This window comes from Coregonus lavaretus (genome assembly GCF_964263955.1).
Source record: "Coregonus lavaretus genome assembly, chromosome: 24".
NCBI classification, from domain to species: domain Eukaryota; kingdom Metazoa; phylum Chordata; class Actinopteri; order Salmoniformes; family Salmonidae; genus Coregonus; species Coregonus lavaretus.
The window spans coordinates 33616301-33637776 of NC_140011.1; the positions used below are offsets into that span (position 1 = coordinate 33616301).

Consider the following 21476-nt stretch of genomic DNA (forward strand, 5'->3'; position numbering starts at 1 on the left):
AGTGAAGATTGGCTATATTGTAAAAATTCATGAAAACAAAAATTTGCTTTTTGGTCTTAATTTAAGGTTAGGGATAGGCATAAGGTTAGCTGTGTGGTTAAGGTTAGGGATAGTCATAAGGTTAGCTGTGTGGTTAAGGTTAGGTTTAAAATCAGATATTAAGAAGGGAAATGGTAGAAATAGGCAGGGTTTAGCCATTGTTGTGGCTGTGGTAACTAGTGACAACACATAGTGTGTGTCACATGAATGACTAAAAGTAGATTAATTCTGGGTTGTCAAGAGCAAGCCACATCATGGCAGTTTAAAATGGGTGTTACTGTCACAAAACCACTGAGGAAACAGAGAAGTCCATGTCCTCTATCTATCTTAGGTTTTTAGGCTGTAAATGGTTTTCCATGTTAGAGTTTAAACTCATCCTGCTGAGGCTGTTACAGGAGCTTTAGACAGGATTATCCTCACTTTCTCTCTCTCTCTCTCTCTCTCTCTCTCTTTCTTCCCTCTCTCAATTCCATTAAAGAAGAGTAACCTGATACAGTATATCCTTGTACATCATTTTCACTAGTGCTTACCTGCATCCTTTTCAGGCTTTACAGTATATTCCTGATAACCAGATGTGTTAGTAAAACATATGGATTTAGGGTCTTCAGATATTTATTTGACTATATCAATGTAATCAAAATTGATATCAATCACCAATAAATGTTGACCACAGTGCTTGAGAGCAAGCCAATACACATTATTTAAAAAAAAGTTGTTATTAGCTTCATGCTAACATTTCAGAGAGGTTACAGGTTATAGAGTGGCAGACGTATCAGTGCCCATGCTTATATCTATCGCCCCGTCATTTTCAATTTGGTTAGTCAGAGCTCATCCATGTCTCCACCGCTGGTTCAAAGGAGGTTAGCTTTGCTGACCAGACAGTGGCCTGGATTCCAATTGGAAAGGCCTGTTTAATAGGACAGGTGCGAGATTAGTGCTAAGACTCTCCAGACGTCCAACATTGTCCAAATCTATTGTGTCTCAGCTACCTAAGCATGGGCACACAGGTGCTAAAACAGGACTGAAGGGGCACCTTCACTTTCTTTCATCACTTTTTGGGGGGATCAAGTAGGTGAACTTTGACACACCGCCACTAACAAATCCAGGAGATACCAATTAAGATACAACGTTCAGTATTTTGTGGCTTTTATTTCTTCCCACCATTTTGGTCGGATTATTCCTTATTTGCTTTTGGATTACAAACCCATCTTTCTCCTACAATAATCATTTTACCGTCTCTCCTTTGAGAAACACTCATCGGAATCAGTTAACTCCATCTCAAATTCTGAATTCTACCTGTTGCACTTCAAGTTTTTCCAGACTTACTCTTCTTCACCTTTGACCTTACCGACCCTTTCCAGGTCGCCTCTCTCAGATCATTCCAGCAGTCAGTCACTGCACTCTCCTCCTTCCCCTCTGATCCAACTCATCATCCCTTCATCACCACATTCCTCATTTATTTCTCCCAGTGACCCTCGGAGCCTCCGTGGGCTCCCACCACCACCATGGTGCTGATGAAGATGAAGTTCCCTTTCGAGAAGAGGGTGAAGCTGGCCCAGTGTCTGTGGCTGCTCTCCTGGATGGCCACACTGGCCGGAGCGTTCACCTTCACCCTGGGCTGCTTCCTCAAGACCGAGCTCCGCAGGAGGGCAGAGGTAGGCTAAACACGTACAGCTTTACACTGTACACTCTTAGAAAAAAAGGTGCTATCTAGAACCTAAAAGGGTTATTCGGCTGTCCCCATAGGAAAACCCTTTGAAAACCATTTTTGGTTCCAGGTAGAAGCCTATTAGGTTCTATGTAGAACCCTTTCCCCAGAGGGTTCCACATGAAACCCAAAATAGTTCTACCTGGAACCAGAAAGGGTTCTACCTGGATCCAAAAAGGGTTTCTCCTATGGGGACAGCCGAAGAACCCTTTTGGAACCCTTTTTTCTAAGAGCGTACAACGCCACTGGGGTGTTTCCAATACAATACATATGACTTATCCATAAGCTTCACTTTCTCAGGGTCTTCCTCTGATGTTTAGGGCTGTATTCAGTGAAGTTCTACAGTATGACTGAATCAAAGAGTGATACTAGTAAACTTCTGGTCATAAACTGCACGAAAAGCATGAGGGTGAAAAGGGGGGAAATTCATTACAGCTTATTTGAGTGTATTGGAGCTTAAATTAAGAGTTTATTTTTTGAGTGTTTCAAGATGACACAATGAAATGCATTGGAGTGTTGAAGATAACATCTCATGCAGAATTCAGGAGCCTTTGATAATGCTTTTATGAGTGAGATTGGGATGAGGTATCTATAGATCTGTTGGATAGGTGGTTAGGTGTGAACATTATGAACAGGGGGCAGCTGTCTATGGTCTGAGCATACCAGTGATAAGCTGATAATAGGGATAAGATGAGTGACTGAGTGATTGACAGTTTTATTATGATCCTATTCATCATCTGTCTCTTGAGATTACAGTATTTGGAATAATATACTATCAACTATTGCACTTGTTGAATACATCAACAGAAACAAAATTACTCTCAATACAGCCTTTTTGCAGCAAATACTTATGTTCAATTTCAGTGAAAATATAAACAACCTAATTGATTTCCTCCAATATACAATATAACCTTTAGTTATGTTCCCCACTGTAAACCATGAGATTATTCACTGACCTCTACATGTTCACTATTACTTAAATATGGGATCAATGGGTTGAGAGCCTAATATATCAGTTTATACTGTATAGTTTCCTGTATCACTTATGCATGAGGTCTTTCTGCCTACAGGTAATGGACAACACAGAGATCCATGCTGTGCCCAACACCCTGATGATAGTGGGTCTGGCCTCTCTGGGTATCAACTACTTCGCAGGGCGTATGTGCCAGGATGCGTTGGACGCCGGGCGCTTCCCCCGCTGGAAGACCTTCATGCAACCCTACTGGGGTGTCTCCCTCCTCTTCACCCTCCTCATGCTGACGGCCGTGATCATGAGCTACGCAATGAAGGGGAACCTGGAGTCCTCCCTGAAGATCGGTCTGAAGAACGGCATCCGCTTCTACAAGGACACAGACACCCCTGGCCGCTGCTTCCAGAAACAGACCATTGACCGCCTGCAGATGGAGTTCCGTTGCTGCGGAAACACCGACTTCAAGGACTGGTTCGAGGTCCAGTGGATCAGCAACCGCTACCTAGACTTCAGCTCTAAGGAAGTGAAGGAGTGAGTATTAGAGGACTGGGAGCAGTCTGACAGTCTTTGGTAAAGGAAGAATCCCATGTCAGATTATAACTTAAATAAATCATTAAGGTTATAGGAAATGAGGCAGTTGAGGTGATACAAAGGCATGATGTAGACCGTTAATTGTCTATATACCTCCCTTCCCCCCTCTCTTCTTCTTTAGCCGTGTTAAGAGCAATGTGGACGGGCGCTACCTGTTTGACGGGGTCCCTTTCAGCTGCTGCAACCCCAGCTCCCCAAGACCCTGCATCCAGGACCGCCTCACCAACAACTCAGCCCACTACAGCTATGAGCACCAGACCGAGGAGCTCAACATCTACATCCGCGGCTGCAGGGAAGCTCTGGTCAACTACTACATGGGCCTGATGAACACTATTGGTGCTGCGGTGCTGTCCGTCTTCCTGGTCCAGGTACTGTAAAGATATAAAGTATATATCAACCTATACACCTAAAAGTCAGCTAATGTCCTGTGTGGCAATCAGAAGGCCCACGGACTCCTGTCAGATATACTTGTAGCTCGCTGTTGAGTGATACATTATATCCACCATCCTCCTGTATAACCTTTCTCCCTTCTCTCCCTTCTCCTATCCTTACCCTCCAGTCATCTGTGCTGGTAAGTCTGCGGTACCTGCAGACAGCCATGGAGGCGGTGGCAGGGCAGGAGAACACTGAGATTGAGACCGAGGGGTACCTGCTGGAGAAAGGGGTGAAGGAGACGATCATGGAGTATGTGACTCCTGTGCTGGTTTTTCTTCAGCTGAACCAGGTGGGCAGTGAGGACGCTGAAGCTTAGGCGACCCCCGCCAGATAAAGTGGAGAAATCTAAATGTTTCAGACTGGGTGTTGTAGGGGACAAACTTGGCATTTTATTGGGTGATAAATAATCTAACTAGACACTGATCAATTAATCTGGTATTTCTTTGACATCACAATCCATTTTAATGCTGATGTATTTCTATGTTTAATGTTTTAACCCTAAATGCAGTGTTTGCCAAACTCGGTCCTGGGGACCCCAAGGGGTGCACGTTTTGGTTTTGCCCTAGCACTACACAGCTGATTCAAATAATGAACTCATCATCAAGCTTTGATTATTTGAATCAGCTGTGTAGTGCTAAAAACGTGCACCCCTTGGGGTTCCCAGGACCGAGTTTGTGAAATTCTGTCTAAACAAGTGACATGAATGTTGTAATCTATTTCAGTCACTTGAGGGCAAATATATTTTTGTATCAGTTGTCCGGGGACAACGCACCCCAGTCTTAGGTACCCATGGCTACGCTAACACACACAAATAAACACACACACACACAGTACAGGCACACATTAAACACATTAACCTCACCCCAAACCCCTCCAAAATCCTCCATGATTAAAGAAGCTATTCGATGTTTAATCAATTACATATACTCCCCAAAGGAGAAATAAAAAACACATTATTGTAATTTTGTCTTTTATAACTGGGGGTTGCCAGGCACGGTTATTTCCACCTCACCATTGCAGTGTTCAACAGTTAATACCACAACAATATTATGGTTGACACTTAACAATGCAAAGATATATCCAGTTACTAAGGGATAGAATTATATGAAATTGATGAAGACGCTAATCAACATTAAAACATTTTAGGAATATTTTAAAAAGCACTATATAACCATTTTACATTTTGCGTAAAGACTAACAGCAATGTAAAGCTGACTGTAGAAAGATTCAATGCTCTGCTAAGTAACCCTCAGCAATATGACATACACAGCACTTTATTACAGAATTATTATGTCAGAGAATTATTAAAGGTTAAAGTTTTTAATTAATTTGTGGAGTTCTGTCATTTTGTCTGTGTCTTTGTTTTGACCAGCTTCCCTTTAACTACCATTTCCACCTTTTGACCCGCCACCCACCCACACTTTGCTCACACACTTTATTTTTCTCATATTCTCTCATTCGACCTGTAACCCTCACTTCCTTCATCCTCTCTCTAAGGGTGCGTTTGTAAATTAATCAGTTATTCTGCGCTCCTTAAGTGTCAGTCAGCGGGAGGAATAGGATTATGAAGATGATGATTGATGTCAGTAATGCAATGAAAGCTGTGAGTAGGGCTATGTCTTTGTCCTCTGTCCTGACACCTTTCACAACTCTGCTAATCCCGGGGATAATACTCCAACTGCTGCCCCAGCAGTCATCGTGCAGAAGGGCCATGCAGTGGAGAAGAGATACATACAGACGTGGTTTATTAATCAAACCAGCAATACAACCAAGGAACATTATATGGAATAAGATTAAACAACTGGTGGTTTATTATGCAAACCAGAAATACAACCAAGGAACATTATATGGAGTAATATTAAATAACTGGTGGTTTATTATGCAAGCCAGAAATACAAGGAGCATTATATGGAATAAGATTAAACAACTGGGAATAATTATGTGTAGGCCTACTAGATAATATTACTGAATGATTATGATAGCTGATAATTAATCAATATCATAACAATAATCATCATCATCCCCATCACCGTCATCCCCATCATCATCACCACAGTCAAATAACTTAGCTAGCTATTCTCATTATTATCAGCACAATTTCCAGTAGTTAGTAGAGCTGAAAGTATTACCTGTAGGCTGTAGCAGCCCACTTCTAAGCGGTTTAACCAACAGGTCTCTCTCCAAAAAGTTCCTAAAGCTCTGACATTGCGGCTTCCGTACTATGGACTACTCCAGCAATAACATCAACTAGCCAGCTAACCTACTTTTACAATCATTGTTGTCAAATAACTTCAAAAGGGGTATATCTTCAGCGTGTGTCACATCCTATCCGGACGAAATAGCATAAAATAACTATTCGCAACATGCTATCTATTAACAGTACGCTTGCTATTAAATTAAAATTAACCGATAGTCAGCAAGCTAGCTAACGTTAGCTAGCTCTGTCCGGGATAGCTAGCTTTGTAATTACCTAACGTTAACAGTTAGGTTGTGAAGTTACCGAGGTTTTACATAGTTTCGTGGTATTACTGAAGGTTAGCTAACTAGTTGTAATTGTCTCTAACCGGCTAGCATAGCTACAAATGAGTAGCTAGCTAGTTGCTAATTTCATTTGGTCAAAAATATTGTTGCAAAACGTAGCTAGCTAGCAAGAGATAGGCCACTCGCTACTATGTAGCCAGCTAAAAGCTGTCTGGTCAGTTCGGCGCTATATTGTAACCAAGTCCGTGCTAGAGAGATCAGCAGCAGTTAGTCTGTTGTGGTAGGAAATAACATCCTCCTATGGTGGACACAGTTATCTAGCTAGCTACATATTTACGATTTTGTTTGAATATTAGTACAGTGTTAGCTAGTATTTGCGTTTTAGTACTAGTCAAGCCTTGCTTTGTGATTCCTGATTCGGACGATTATTATTGGCCGGCGTGTTGTGAAAATCAATGTGCGCCTTTAGATTAGGCGGAACAGCAGAATGTATAGGGGATTAAGTGTACCAATGATATTGTTTAGAAAATAAAACAACAAAACCATGTTTACAATGCATGCAACGGCTCTCAAATTAATTATTACATTAAGGCTAAACTTTTTCTGATGCGTCTGAGGTTATTATAGAAAACACAAGAAAATCGGTTTATTTATTTTGAAGAGTAGCCACATAAACATTTGAAATGTCTGGATACAGCTCGGATAGTAGTAGTAGCGAGGACTCCGATACTGGGATCCGGAGGAAAGCCTGCACTGTCAAACATGAGATCACCAATGGTAAGTAACCATCAAAGTAAACTGTACTGTTTCATAATTTATTATTTGAATCTGCCAAAGGATTTAAAGATGCTATACACTTTGGGTAAATGTTGCCCCTCAGTATTTTAATGAATGATAGAACAGGCTTCCCCAATTCAAGTCAATGATGACATAATGGGCGGACATTGCGAGTGTACCCAGAGGAGCAAAGCAGGAAGTAAAAGCAGGAAGTAAAAGCAGGAAGTGTACCCATCAATATGTGCTGTGATTTGTTGATTCAGTTCTACTGATGTTACAAAAAATACATTCCATTGCATGAACCACATCTGTTAATATCATTTGAATGAACATTATACATTACCATGGGAATTATTGCATCACAATACCAGGCAGCCATTGCGAGTGTACCAATGAGTTTACCAGTCAAATTGCCAGGGTTAGAGGTTCCAAGCCCGTTCTATTCATTCTAGTTCTATGACCGACACCTGGGACCACAGCAATGGATGAATGCAAGCAGACCATCAATCATGTTTGTTGTGGTGTCACAAAATAATCACAGTTTACAGTGCTCAGATGTTTCCTCAGTGTGTGTGTGCATGAGCGTGTGTTGTGTGCGTGCAAGCACTTATACTGTACTCTCTCCCCGATGCCAGCAAACCTCACAGGCCATACTGAGAGAGTGGGCATGGAGAACTTTGAGCTTCTCAAAGTCTTGGGCACAGGAGGTGAGTCTCACTGCACCGATCTGGGGTTCATAGCATAGGGTCATGGTGTTATTGGAGACCTGGATAACTTAATTTTATTGTCAATTTTTTGTGGAACATTCTAAATGTAGTGGAGGCTCCTGGGTGGGTGGTAGGGGCTACAATCAAATGTGATGCAACATTTTCCAATCTGTCCTGTGTGTCTCTGTCTAGCCTATGGGAAAGTGTTTCTGGTCAGAAAGAACAGTGGTCATGATGAAGGGAAGCTGTATGCGATGAAGGTGAGTCTGTATCATCTGTGACATTGGACCAAAGACGACCCAAGCATTGACATTGTCAGATGTAGGGAGAATGTATGGGCGGGTTGACTGACTGTTGATGATAATGTCTCAGGTGCTGAAGAAAGCAGCCATTGTTCAGAAGGCAAAGACTGCAGAGCACACGCGCACAGAGAGACAGGTGCTGGAGCACATCCGCCAGTCCCCGTTCCTGGTCACCCTGCACTACGCCTTCCAGACACAGACCAAGCTCCATCTCATCCTGGGTGAGCGCGGGGTCAAACAGACCCATACATGGAACTCTCCGCCTATGACCTTGAAGTGCTGAAAGTGTGTCCCTCTGTGTGTATACTGTATGTTTCTGTCTATATGCCTGTGTATGTGTGTGGTTTGTGTTTGTCTATTCAAGTCTTATATGTATCTGTCTGTATCTGTGCACGTGTGTATAGACTATGTGAGCGGAGGGGAGATGTTCACACACTTGTACCAGCGGGATCACTTCTCTGAGGAAGAGGTGCGGATTTACATCGGGGAGATTATCTTGGCCCTGGAGCACCTCCACAAGGTATGTTGTTAAGCATTTCTGTCCTTTACATTACCTTGCAGGTATTCCATTCTATTTACTTCCTACATGTTAGTCTTACATTATTATTATTATTATTATTATTATTATTATTATTATGTGTAGGCTAGATTCTATCCTCTCTGTTAATCGTATGTTATCCTGTGTATGTAACTTCCTGCTCGGTGTGACTCGTACAGCTGGGCATCGTGTACCGGGACATCAAGTTAGAGAACATCCTCTTGGACAGCGAGGGACATTTAGTGCTGACAGATTTTGGGCTCAGCAAAGAGTTCCTGGAGGAGGAGGTGCGTAAAAAAAGAAACCCTTTTTCATTGATGCCTCTATTTGTGTGGACGCAATCTGTGCATGTATGTATCCATGCATGCATATATTTTTGTCACTACAGACTAGTCTTAGCGGAGTTGCCAACATCCGATTTTTAGGGATACAACTAATTCAACCTAGCTTCCTTTTCCGCTGAAAACCGGATGTGGGAACTCCGCTCAGACGTTTTCTTTTACGCCTGCTACGTTAGGTTACTACAGACTGAGACGTTTATTTTCCTCACTACAGAAGGAAAGGACGTATTCATTTTGTGGCACCATAGAGTACATGGCTCCAGAGATCATCAGGGGGAAGTCTGGTCATGGAAAGGTAAGAGTTAACCCATCACTCAGGGAGAGAACTTTGGAGGTGCTGTGAGCTACAGTGTTTCATTAGCCATCAATTACTGTAGAACACAAATAGTCATCTTTCTTTTATTTTGTCATCCTACCTTTCTCCAGTCAGTAGATTGGTGGAGTCTGGGGATCCTGATGTTTGAGTTGCTGACTGGGGCGTCACCATTCACCCTGGAGGGGGAGAGGAACTCCCAGAGTGAGGTGTCCAAGTGAGTGCTGTGTGCCATCCACCCCTCCTCACACACACTGGTTCCATCCCACTCTGTCATCATTGTCTGTGGCCCTCTGCAACTTATCAAAATAATGACATCGATTGTAAAGGTGGCTCCTTTCAACCTCTCTTTTATCTTGCTGTCTGAGTACAATAACAAAGAAATTAGTTGTGCTTCGTCCTTTGTGAAACAAAGCCTGAAGCTTAATTAGAAAATATGTTAATGTGTTGCTTTGCAATCGTGTTCTTTATGGCCATAATGGTTGGCTTATAATTAGGGCTGTGTTTACACAGTGTATACAGTGATTGTTATTCACTCTTTACATTTTTCGGTCTGCCCCTCCTGCCCTCCTTTCAGGCGCATCTTACATTGCGAGCCGCCGTTCCCCTCTATGATCGGCGCCGTGGCTCAGGACCTGTTGAGGAAGCTGTTGGTCAAAGACCCCCACAAGAGACTGGGCTCTGGGCCACGAGGGGCCGACGACATCAAGAGTCATGCCTTCTTCAAGGTGCTCGTCTTCCCTCCTGCCTCTCGCTCTGTCTCTAGGCCCATCTCACTCCCTCTCTCTCTCCCAACGCGCGCACACACACTCTCCTTTCACCATTCTCCTCCCATTGCTCTATATTCATAGGGTCTCAGTTGGTCAGACCTGGCTGAGAAGAAGGTAGTCAGCCCGTTCAAACCAGAGATCCGGAGTGAGCTGGATACAGGGAACTTTGCTGAGGAGTTCACTGGTATGAATCCTCTCTACTCTCCAGCCAGCACCCCACCAAGCACAGATCGACTGTTCCAGGTACCCTTACACCCTACCCTCTGCAATACGCTAAATACATACTCTGTGCCTACATTGGCACAGAAAGAAACCTTTTGATAGTCCCTCCACATATAAGACTCTTCTCTTCCATTTCAGGGCTACTCTTTCGTTGCTCCCTCCATTCTGTTCAACAAGAACGTGGTGATGGGGGACTTCATGGAGGGCCAGATGGGAGCAGAGCGGCCGGGCTCAGCCACTGTCCGTCGCAGTGCTATGTTAGCGGTATGGATCTAGTCCTGACATGGCTGTAGGAAAGATAGTGCTATGATAGAGATACGGAACTAGTCCTGACATGGATGTAGGAAAGACAGTGCTATGATAGAGATATGGAACTAGCCCTGACATGGCTGTAGGAAAGACAGTGCTATGTTAGAGATATGGAACCAGTCCTGATATGGCTGTAGGAAAGACAGTGCTATGATAGAGATATGGAACTAGTCCTGATATGGCTGTAGGAAAGACAGTGCTATGATAGAGATACGGAACTAGTCCTGATATGGCTGTAGGAAAGACAGTGCTATGTTAGAGATATGGAACTAGTCTTCACATGGCTGTAGGATAGTTGTTAGGTGAATGTATTACGTCAGGTCTTGCTGGTTGGCCTGAGCTCAATCTGAGCTGCTTTAGTAAATATCCATCCAGGCAATAATTTAAAGATTGAACAAGGGTAAGATTTGGACACATTCTGCGGTTTCCTGTGCAGTTGTATTTGACTTCCCTCTTTTGTCCTCTGCAGGACTCTACGTTCTTCCAGCTGTATGAGCTGTGCCTGCAGGGGGCGCCCCTGGGCGAGGGAAGCTTCTCTGTGTGCAGGAAGTGTCGACACCGCCAGAGCGGCCATGAGTACGCCGTCAAGATCATCAGCCGCAGGTGAGTCAGCCGAGGCGTGGTGCTGGCTGAGACTCTGTCACGCACTAATGCAATGTGTCATTGCTACACCTGCATGATGAATTACACACTTCACGCTGCTGTGTTTTAATATCTATTCCAAGGCATTTTTTATTTTATTTTTTATTATTATATATTTTTTAAGGGGGTAGAGCCAATGCATTACCATAGCTGTTTCATAGGCTGTTTGGCGCACTGAGGTGCTTTGTGTTGTTGACCTTTAATGTATGAATGCCTTTGAACCCTCTCTCTCTCTCTTGCTTGTTAGAATGGAAGTGAACACTCAGAGGGAGATTGCTGCCCTCAGGCAGTGTGAGGCTCACCCCAACATTGTCAAACTACACGAGGTCTACACTGATCAGGTACACAATGATGATAGAAATGCACAGGCACGCACGTTCAAGCACTGACAACTACAGGCACGCACGTTCAAGCACTGACAACTACAGGCAAGCACGTTCAAGCACTGACAACTACAGGCAAGCACGTTCAAGCACTGACAACTACAGGCACGCACGTTCAAGCACTGACAACTACAGGCAAGCACGTTCAAGCACTGACAACTATAGGCAAGCACATTCAAGCACTGACAACGACAGGCACGCACGTTCAAGCACTGACAACTACAGGCAAGCATGTTCAAGCACTGACAACTACAGGCAAGCACGTTCAAGCACTGACAACGACAGGCACGCACGTTCAAGCACTGACAACTACAGGCACGCACGTTCAAGCACTGACAACTATAGGCAAGCACGTTCAAGCACTGACAACGACAGGCACGCACGTTCAAGCACTGACAACTACAGGCAAGCACGTTCAAGCACTGACAACTATAGGCAAGCACGTTCAAGCACTGACAACGACAGGCACGCACGTTCAAGCACTGACAACTATAGGCAAGCACGTTCAAGCACTGACAACTACAGGCACGCACGTTCAAGCACTGACAACTACAGGCAAGCACGTTCAAGCACTGACAACTACAGGCAAGCACGTTCAAGCACTGACAACTACAGGCACGTTCTTTCTCTTCTCCTGTGTTTACTTGCAAGGTGTCAGGTCTTGAATCACAATAATGTTAGACATTTGGGGAATTTATTGGGGAACTTAATCAATCATGCAGCAATAAACTATTTTCTCATCATACAACCTCATTATTTTCTCTCTCCCCCTCACCCCGCTCTTTCCCCATCCTCCCTCCCCACCCCTCTCTTTCCCCATCCTCCCTCCCTCCCCACCCCGCTCTTTCCCCATCCTCCCTCCCTCCCCACCCCGCTCTTTCCCCATCCTCCCTCCCTCCCCACCCCGCTCTTTCCCCATCCTCCTTCCCTCCCCACCCCACTCTTTCCCCACCCCGCTCTTTCCCCATCCTCCCTCCCTCCCCACCCCGCTCTTTCCCCATCCTCCCTCCCTCCCCACCCCGCTCTTTCCCCATCCTCCCTCCCTCCCCACCCCGCTCTTTCCCCATCCTCCCTCCCTCCCCACCCCGCTCTTTCCCCATCCTCCCTCCCCACCCCGCTCTTTTCCCATCCTCCCTCCCCACCCCGCTCTTTCCCCATCCTCCTTCCCTCCCCACCCCGCTCTTTCCCCATCCTCCCTCCCTCCCTCCCCACCCCACCCCGCTCTTTCCCATCCTCCCTCCCTCCCCACCCCTTTCTTTCCCATCCTCCCTCTCTCCCCACCCCGCTCTTTCCCATCCTCCCTCCCTCCCCACCCCACTCTTTCCCCATCCTCCCTCCCCACCCCGCTCTTTCCCCATCCTCCCTCCCCACCCCGCTCTTTCCCCATCCTCCCTCCCCACCCCGCTCTTTCCCCATCCTCCCTCCCCACCCCGCTCTTTCCCCATCCTCCCTCCCTCCCCACCCCGCTCTTTCCCCATCCTCCCTCCCCTCCCCACCCCACTCTTTCCCCATCCTCCCTCCCCTCCCCACCCCACTCTTTCCCCATCCTCCCTCCCCTCCCCACCCCACTCTTTCCCCATCCTCCCTTCCATCCTCCCTCCCTCCCTCCCCACCCCACTCTTTCCCCATCCTCCCTCCCTCCCTCCCTCCCCACCCCACTCTTTCCCCATCCTCCCTCCCCTCCCCACCCCACTCTTTCCCCATCCTCCCTCCCCTCCCCACCCCACTCTTTCCCCATCCTCCCTCCCTCCCTCCCCACCCCACTCTTTCCCCATCCTCCCTCCCTCCCCACCCCACTCTTGCCCTATCCTCCCTCCCTCTCTCTCCCTCCCCCTCCCCTCTATCAGTTCCATACATACCTGGTGATGGAGCTGCTGCGTGGGGGGGAGCTGCTGGAGAGGATCAAGAGGAAGAAACTGTTTGGGGAATCAGAGGCCAGTCAGCTGCTCAGGAGCCTGGTGTCAGCTGTCGGCTTCATGCACGAGGCTGGAGTGGTGCACAGAGACCTCAAACCAGAGGTGGGCCAACAGACACACTGACAGAGAGAGAGAGAGGGAGTCTAAATATATTCTATAGCAATGTATGGCCAGGAAAAAGTAACACATTGAGATTGCTTCAATAGTACTCTGCACCAACCAAAGCCTGCAGCCAGTGAGTATGATGAGATCAAAGTCTTTAGCAATGCTGTAAAAACCACTAAGCATGGCCTATCAGGTTTATGATTTTATTTTGTTGGTTCAGGCTAAAATAAATTGACATTTGTTGCTCCATTACATCAGCCAGTGACTGTAACCTTCTGTTGACTGTGTTGTTCCTGCACGGCCCACTCACTTTCTCTCTCTCTCTCTCTGTCTCTCTCTCTCTCTCTCTCTCTCTCTCTCTCTCTGACTCTCTCTCTGTCTCTCTGTCTCTCTCTCTCCTCTCTCTCGCTCTCTCTTTTCTTTTCTCTTTTTCAGAATGTTCTGTTTGCAGACGAGGGGGAGGACTCGGTGCTGAAGGTGATAGATTTTGGTTTTGCGCGGCTGTGCCCTGCGGGCAGCGCCCCCCTGCAGACTCCCTGCTTCACACTGCAGTACGCTGCTCCTGAGCTCTTCCACAGCACCGGCTACGACCAGGCCTGTGACCTCTGGAGCCTTGGGGTCATCCTGGTACTTACACTCCTAACTGACTCGGTAATGTGTCATTAGTAAAACAAATTATTATGATGTTATTAATGACTGTGTGTGTCCATCCGTCCGGCAGTACACCATGCTGTCAGGACAGGTGCCCTTCCAGAGTAAGCAGCAGCAGCGGGCAGGGATGACCTCATCTTATGCTGCTGACATCATGCATAAAATTAAAGAGGGAGACTTCTCATTGACCGGAGAAGCCTGGAAGGGTGTGTCAGAGGAGGCTAAAGAGCTTGTGAAAGGTATGTTCTGCATCCCTTACAGTATCCTTATTCACTCATTGACATGATGCAATTATTCATTTTCCATTCACTCGATCTTTTAAACATTCCCCCCTTTATCTGTCCCTACCCTCGCTCACTTTCCTCCTTTCTGTCATGCTTTCTCTGCCCCTTTCTTTCCCCTCGCTCTGCAACCCCCCTCCCCGCCCAACCTCTCATATTTTTCATTTTGGCTTTCCCTTCCTCTCCTCCCTAACTCTTCTAAACCTCCCTCCTTTCCTCCCTAACTCTTCTAAACCTCCCTCCTTTCCTCCCTAACTCTTCTAAACCTCCCTCCTTTCCTCCCTAACTCTTCTAACCCTTCCTCCTTTCCACCCTAACTCTTCTAAACCTCCCTCCTCCCTGTTTGTGTTCAGGGCTGCTGACAGTGGATCCAGAGAGGCGTCTCAAGTTGTCTGCTCTGAGAGAGAACAGCTGGCTGCAGGGTGGGGCCATCCTATCCTCCACCCCCCTCTGCACCCCAGATGTGCTCGAGTCCAGCGGCCCCATCGTCCGCTCCTATGTCAACGCCACCTACAAGGTAATGGAAGTCTTAACCTCATATTTCTTTTCAAGTCCAGTGGGAAAAAAGTATACGTTTCTATAACCAATAGATTGCATTCCTTGTGTTCTTTTTTTATTATATATTTTTTATTGTCTTTTTCTACTCTCCCAATCAAATCAAAGTTTATTTGTCAAATGCAGAGTAAAGCGTATTGTACGCATTACAATGAAATGCTTACTTACTCGCTCTCAAGCTCTCCTCTCCAACAGTGGAACATCTACAGTGGGGGAAAAAAAGTATTTAGTCAGCCACCAATTGTGCAAGTTCTCCCACTTAAAAAGATGAGAGAGGCCTGTAATTTTCATCATAGGTACACGTCAACTATGACAGACAAAATGAGAAAACAAAATCCAGAAAATCACATTGTAGGATTTTTTATGAATTTATTTGCAAATTATGGTGGAAAATAAGTATTTGGTCAATAACAAAAGTTTCTCAATACTTTGTTAAATACCCTTTGTTGGCAATGACACAGGTCAAACGTTTTCTGTAAGTCTTCACAAGGTTTTCACACACTGTTGCTGGTATTTTGGCCCATTCCTCCATGCAGATCTCCTCTAGAGCAGTGATGTTTTGGGGCTGTCGCTGGGCAACACAGACTTTCAACTCCCTCCAAAGATTTTCTATGGGGTTGAGATCTGGAGACTGGCTAGGCCACTCCAGGACCTTGAAATGCTTCTTACGAAGCCACTCCTTCGTTGCCCGGGCGGTGTGTTTGGGATCATTGTCATGCTGAAAGACCCAGCCACGTTTCATCTTCAATGCCCTTGCTGATGGAAGGAGGTTTTCACTCAAAATCTCACGATACATGGCCCCATTCATTCTTTCCTTTACACGGATCAGTCGTCCTGGTCCCTTTGCAGAAAAACAGCCCCAAAGCATGATGTTTCCACCCCCATGCTTCACAGTAGGTATGGTGTTCTTTGGATGCAACTCAGCATTCTTTGTCCTCCAAACACGACGAGTTGAGTTTTTACCAAAAAGTTATATTTTGGTTTCATCTGACATTCTCCCAATCCTCTTCTGGATCATCCAAATGCACTCTAGCAAACTTCAGACGGGCCTGGACATGTACTGGCTTAAGCAGGGGGACACGTCTGGCGCTGCAGGATTTGAGTCCCTGGCGGCGTAGTGTGTTACTGATGGTAGGCTTTGTTACTTTGGTCCCAGCTCTCTGCAGGTCATTCACTAGGTCCCCCCGTGTGGTTCTGGGATTTTTGCTCACCGTTCTTGTGATCATTTTGACCCCCTGGGGTGAGATCTTGCGTGGAGCCCCAGATCGAGGGAGATTATCAGTGGTCTTGTATGTCTTCCATTTCCTAATAATTGCTCCAACAGTTGATTTCTTCAAACCAAGCTGCTTACCTATTGCAGATTCAGTCTTCCCAGCCTGGTGCAGGTCTACAATTTTGTTTCTGGTGTCCTTTGACAGCTCTTTGGTCTTGGCCATAGTGGAGTTTGGAGTGTGACTGTTTGAGGTTGTGGACAGGTGTCTTTTATACTGATAACAAGTTCAAACAGGTGCCATTAATACAGGTAACGAGTGGAGGACAGAGGAGCCTCTTAAAGAATAAGTTACAGGTCTGTGAGAGCCAGAAATCTTGCTTGTTTGTAGGTGACCAAATACTTATTTTCCACCATAATTTGCAAATAAATTCATAAAAAATCCTACAATGTGATTTTCTGGAGAGAAAAAAATCTCATTTTGTCTGTCATAGTTGACGTGTACCTATGATGAAAATTACAGGCCTCTCTCATCTTTTTAAGTGGGAGAACTTGCACAATTGGTGGCTGACTAAATACTTTTTTTCCCCACTGTATAAAAAAGTATTCAATCAAAAATTAAGTCAAATGTAGTAGTAAAACAAATAGAGAACACAATATAAAAAAAAAACACTATAATAAAGGAATATAATAAAGGGTATGTGCAATATAATGACAATAGAGAAATATAACGGAGGTGTATGTGCAATGTAATAGAATAGGTAGGTTATATTTAAGCAATAAGGCCAGAGGAGGTGTGGTATATGGCCAATATACCACGGCCATGGGCTGTTCTTAGGCACAATGCAACGTGGAGTGACTGGACACAGCCCTTAGCCGTGGTATATTGGCCATATACCAGAAACTCCAGAGGTGCCATATTGCTATTATAAACTGGTTACCAACATAATTAGAGCAGTATAAATAAATGTTTTGTTGTACCCGTGGTATACGGTCTGATATACCACGGCTGTCAGCCAATCAGCATTCAGGGCTCGAACCACCCAGTTTATAATATTGTATGTACATCCTCTCTCCATTAGGCGTTCAACAAGGGGAAGAGGGAGGGCTTCTTTCTGAAGAGTGTCGACAACGCCCCCCTTGCAAAGCGACGCAAGCTCAAGATGACAAGTACAGGTGTGGAGACTCGACGGAGCTCCTCTTGCTCATCCTCTTCCTCATCTTCCTCAGCTGCCTCTGCCGCTGCAACAAACTCAAAAGCACAGCCACCACACCAAACACTGCCCCCGAAGCTAGAAAAGCGCTAGAAGGGGAGGAGGGGGAAGAGTGGGAGGAATAGAGTTAGGAGAAGGAAGCACATTAATTCAACTATGACAGATTGGGATAGTCTCTGAAAGATCAGAGATGACTTGATTTGAATTCCAAAGTCATCTAGAATCTCAAAATTCTAAGTCTAAGAGCTTATTTATGAACCAACTAAGAGACTAGTTAAATATTTAAGGGTTCACCTCCCTGTTTTCTTTGAAAGACGATGCTGAATGGCATTTTGCGTTATCGTAATGATGCAATGACTTTATCTTCATGTATTTATACCATCTGCAGTACACTGCAGTAGCTTGTACCATCTCATTCATTTTCTCAAGAAATTAACTAACATGTAATTTCTTGAATGGAAATAAGCTTTAGACCAGTGTTTTCATAACTCAGGTCTAGAGGCTATACTGTTGGCTTTAAGGTCATACTAATGACGGTTTCAGTCGCCTTAGCAGGGTGACGATGATGAGCGTGCAGTTGGAGATTATCCTGATGTTAGCATATTCTCAGTATATATACAGGGAGGCAGGAAGGAAGGAAGGGAGGGAGGGGTAAAGGGAAATGAGGAGCCATAATGAGCACAAGCCATATACATAGGGAGGTCATGACCTCTACACCGGAGCACTTGTAGATAGATACACAGCACTCATCGCATGGCAAACAGAGGCAGTGGTTGGGAGTCTGTTGGAAGTCTCTCACTGTATCTAATGGTGTGGTTGAGATTGAGAAAAAATGGTGCTACTGTACTATATAAAATAACATATATTATTATTACTGCGGACAGCTGTTCAAGTGAACTTTGACCCTGCGTGATGATCCCAGTCCATGGGACGCAGTCTTCGTGACCCAGTGGTTCTTGTCCCATACTGCCAATTTACAGGAACCTTAGTATCATTCCTTTTGGCTTGAGATTTCAGCGTGCTATTGACATTGGTCTCTCTATTTGTGTACACTTAGCTGGTTCACTGAAGTTCACCTGAGAATCAAATAACGGCATCCATTGTCCTGTATGTGTATATGTGTGCTTCATTAACAACCATCATGATTCTGAGTAAATCAGAAAAGGCGGGGAAATAAAACACTGGGTTATGATAAACATTCTGATTTTATATTATAGCCTCATACACAGATAAGCTCATGGTGTTGAGTTATTATGACCAGAGCAACTTTTCGGTATATTTCTTAAAGGGACAAATCAAAATATTAATAATTTTTTACTGTGAGTAAGAATTTTCACCCTGATTAAAGAAGTTAGTGGTTTTGGAGACATTTAGGTATTTGATCATTGAATGTCAGTTACACTGATCATTTACCAATCACTTTTTTACCCAAATATATTGACTGTTGATTTGATTTGTACCTGGATATCGCACAAATGTAGTCATTTAATCAGTGATACACATTTCAGCTTTAAACACAGTGCTTATTTGAGTATTTATTACATTTCATGGGTTTTGATGTGTTTTTATAATGCTGTGGTAATGGTTTTCAGACTGATTTACCTTTGGTTTGTTTGAGTGTATGTACTGTATGCATGTTGATTGGTTTGCGTGTGTGCGCAGCTTGATTGGTTCTGGGTTTTGGATGTGCTCTTGTTCTTATTGGTTTCCAGATAAAGCATTATTGCAAGTTACTGTAGTAAATTGAATTTTTATTCGTTATTTCTTATAAACATTATTTTGTGTCGGGAACTGTGCTTTTGTTCTATGCTATTGTTTGTATTTTCATTTGGCTGTTGATATTGTCTTTTTAATGTTATGAATTTGAGATACTATTTTTAATGAGCTACTGCCCATGCCATGTATTATTGTCCTTTTTGCCAAAAGATATGACATGTTCTTCAAAGCATATCATGATATTGAGATTCACTATGTCACAATAACTTGTAATGCTTTGTTTTGTGTCCAACACTTAAATCTGGAGAAAAATGAATACGGTTTTACTCAATATTTACTCATTTTCTTCTGTTCTTAGTCTCCTACATCAATTTGCCATGAGTCGTTTTGCTTTAGAGATAATGACCAATATTAGTTTTTTAAAATTCAACTTTGTCTTGGAATGAGTTTTAAGCATCCAGGAAATATTTGTTACATACAGTACAGTATCAGTTGTGACATTGACAGTTGACAGAAATTGACTTTAGTGTTAATGTTACCAGCAGGGGACAGTAGGGTGCTTACCAGTAGCAGGCCAACAGGCACAATGAGCCAATTAAAACCAATAGATAACATGGCTATAATGTGATTATCATTGTGCCATTAATCAAAACGATCCTTGAGTGGATCATTTGAATAGGAAATTGTGATATATTGAGCGTGACACAGATGGATATGGAGGAAACTGTAAATCAAAACCATTCCTGCGGTCTTGGAAGTGACCCAAGGCCTGAGCCTGCCTTTGGTGAGAGAGCACGCACACACATTGGGATGGATAAAATGTATACGTGAGCAGATACACCCAGCCCTTTCACACAAATCCACGCAAATTGCTTTGGCAGACCCGAGAGCCCTGAAAACACCACACATTGACTTTGTCTTACATTCCTCCACCAAGCTTTTAAACAATTAAAACAGTAGAGAAGTGTAGTTCTACCCGTGTCAATGCGTCAAGGTTGATTTCATGGCTCTATTCTCTGCCATCAAATTGAATTATTTATTTCCAAAAACTCCTTCCATTATTAAGTACCGGTACCGAAACATGACTTCTGTGCACCATATAACCCGAGGAGGAAACATTCCATCACCAGCATGTTCTATACTGAACCCAAACAGTTCCAGTGCTATCAGGTAGAAAAGGAAAAGCCAGCAATCGTGACTGTGGAGGCCAAGAGGGTGTCCGCATGCAAGGTCACTGGTGGTGAGTGCTCATTTGTAACCCCAAGCACTAGAGTCACATTGACTGATGTGTTGCTGGCACAGGGGAAAACATGGAAGGAATATGCGTAAGCAAGGCTAACATACAGTGCCTATAGAAAGTCTACACCCCCTTTGGATTTCTTCACATTTTATTGTGTTACAAAGTGGGATTAAAATGGATTGAATTGTTATTTTTTTTAAATCAACGATCGACACAAAATACTCTAATGTCAAAGTGGAAGAAAAATTCTAACATTTTTTAAAGATTAATGAAAAATATAACACTCCGATTACCTTGATTAGATTCGTATTCACCCCCCTGAGTCAATACATGTTAGAAACACCTTTGGCAGCGATTACAGTTGTGAGTCTTCTTCAGGCAAAATCCTAGAGGAAAACCTACTTCAGTCTGCTTTACACCAGACACCGGGAGAGAAATGTACCTTTAAGCAGGACAATAACCTACAACACAAAGCCAAATCTACCCTGGAGTTGCTTACCAAGAAGACAGTAAATGTTCCCGAGTGGCCAAGTTACAGTTTTGACTTAAATCTTCTTGAAAATCTGTGGCAAGACTTGAAAATGGCTGTCCAGCAATGATCAACAACCAACTTGACAGAGCTTGAAAAGAATAATGGGCAAATATTGCACAATCCAAGCGTGCAAAGCTTTTAGAGACTTACCCAGAAAGACTCACAGCTGTAATTGCTGCCAAACATGTATTGACTCAGGGATGTGAATACTTATGTAAATTAGATATTTCTGTATTTCATTTTCAAGAAATGTGCTAAAATGCCTAAAAACATGTTTTTACTTTGTCATTATGGGGTATTGTGTGTAGATGGGTGAGAAAAATATATTTAATCAATTTTGAATTCAGGCTGTAACACAACAAAATGTGGAATAAGTCAAGGGCTATGAATACTTTCTGATGGCACTTTACATACTATTATTTCATACAGATTGAGTCCATATAACTTCTTACGTGATTTGTTAAGACAAAGGGGGTGAATACTTATGCAACGACTATAGTTTAGTTATTCAAAAAAAATGTATTTTCA

The 21476-nt window shown here is 44.0% G+C and overlaps 2 protein-coding genes and 2 long non-coding RNA genes across 6 annotated transcripts in view; 2 read left to right on the forward strand and 2 right to left on the reverse strand.

Annotated features, from left to right (window-relative positions):
• The first annotated feature begins 746 nt into the window (after positions 1-746).
• LOC311100187 (RDS/peripherin-like protein xRDS35) lies at positions 747-4302 on the forward strand. Its single transcript, XM_084140993.1, has 4 exons — positions 747-1694; positions 2818-3248; positions 3430-3676; positions 3868-4302. Exons 1-4 carry the CDS (start codon positions 1545-1547, stop codon positions 4057-4059), a joined length of 1020 nt encoding a protein of 339 aa, XP_083997119.1. The 5' UTR covers positions 747-1544; the 3' UTR covers positions 4060-4302.
• On the reverse strand, positions 3592-13467 carry LOC311100190. 2 transcript variants are annotated; one of them, XR_014609805.1, is made up of 4 exons: positions 13388-13467; positions 9306-9381; positions 3861-3960; positions 3592-3679 (listed from the first exon to the last, which is right to left on the reverse strand). It is a non-coding gene; the product is annotated as an uncharacterized lncRNA (long non-coding RNA). The 2 variants fall into 2 exon arrangements; XR_014609806.1 differs by lacking the exon at positions 13388-13467 and having other exon boundaries at positions 9306-9396.
• LOC311100172 (ribosomal protein S6 kinase alpha-4-like) lies at positions 4402-19509 on the forward strand. The gene is made up of 18 exons (XM_084140975.1): positions 4402-7001; positions 7637-7708; positions 7901-7968; positions 8081-8231; positions 8415-8530; positions 8728-8835; positions 9104-9184; positions 9316-9419; positions 9780-9930; positions 10054-10215; positions 10333-10458; positions 10973-11106; positions 11393-11486; positions 13376-13546; positions 13985-14176; positions 14271-14439; positions 14835-14998; positions 17329-19509. Exons 1-18 carry the CDS (start codon positions 6908-6910, stop codon positions 17551-17553), a joined length of 2382 nt encoding a protein of 793 aa, XP_083997101.1. The 5' UTR covers positions 4402-6907; the 3' UTR covers positions 17554-19509.
• LOC311100188 overlaps positions 13484-21476 on the reverse strand; it is a 73209-nt gene continuing 65216 nt past the window's right edge. Inside the window, exon 3 of one of the 2 annotated variants that reach the window (XR_014609800.1) lies at positions 13484-13563. This is a non-coding gene — a long non-coding RNA (uncharacterized lncRNA). Of the gene's footprint in view, positions 13564-17471; positions 17550-21476 lie in introns of those variants that run through there. The other variant, XR_014609801.1, reaches the window with a different exon arrangement.

Excerpts from the sequence above, each read along its gene's own strand:
- LOC311100187 (XM_084140993.1), top strand. The coding sequence starts at position 1,545 with ATGGTGCTGATGAAGATGAAGTTCCCTTTCGAGAAGAGGGTGAAGCTG. Across the intron at positions 3,249-3,429 it reads AGCTCTAAGGAAGTGAAGGA|CCGTGTTAAGAGCAATGTGG; the intron begins GTGAGTATTAGA and ends CTTCTTCTTTAG. Across the intron at positions 3,677-3,867 it reads TGTCCGTCTTCCTGGTCCAG|TCATCTGTGCTGGTAAGTCT; the intron begins GTACTGTAAAGA and ends CTTACCCTCCAG.
- LOC311100172 (XM_084140975.1), top strand. The coding sequence starts at position 6,908 with ATGTCTGGATACAGCTCGGATAGTAGTAGTAGCGAGGACTCCGATACT. Across the intron at positions 9,420-9,779 it reads TCCCAGAGTGAGGTGTCCAA|GCGCATCTTACATTGCGAGC; the intron begins GTGAGTGCTGTG and ends CCCTCCTTTCAG. Across the intron at positions 13,547-13,984 it reads ACAGAGACCTCAAACCAGAG|AATGTTCTGTTTGCAGACGA; the intron begins GTGGGCCAACAG and ends TCTCTTTTTCAG.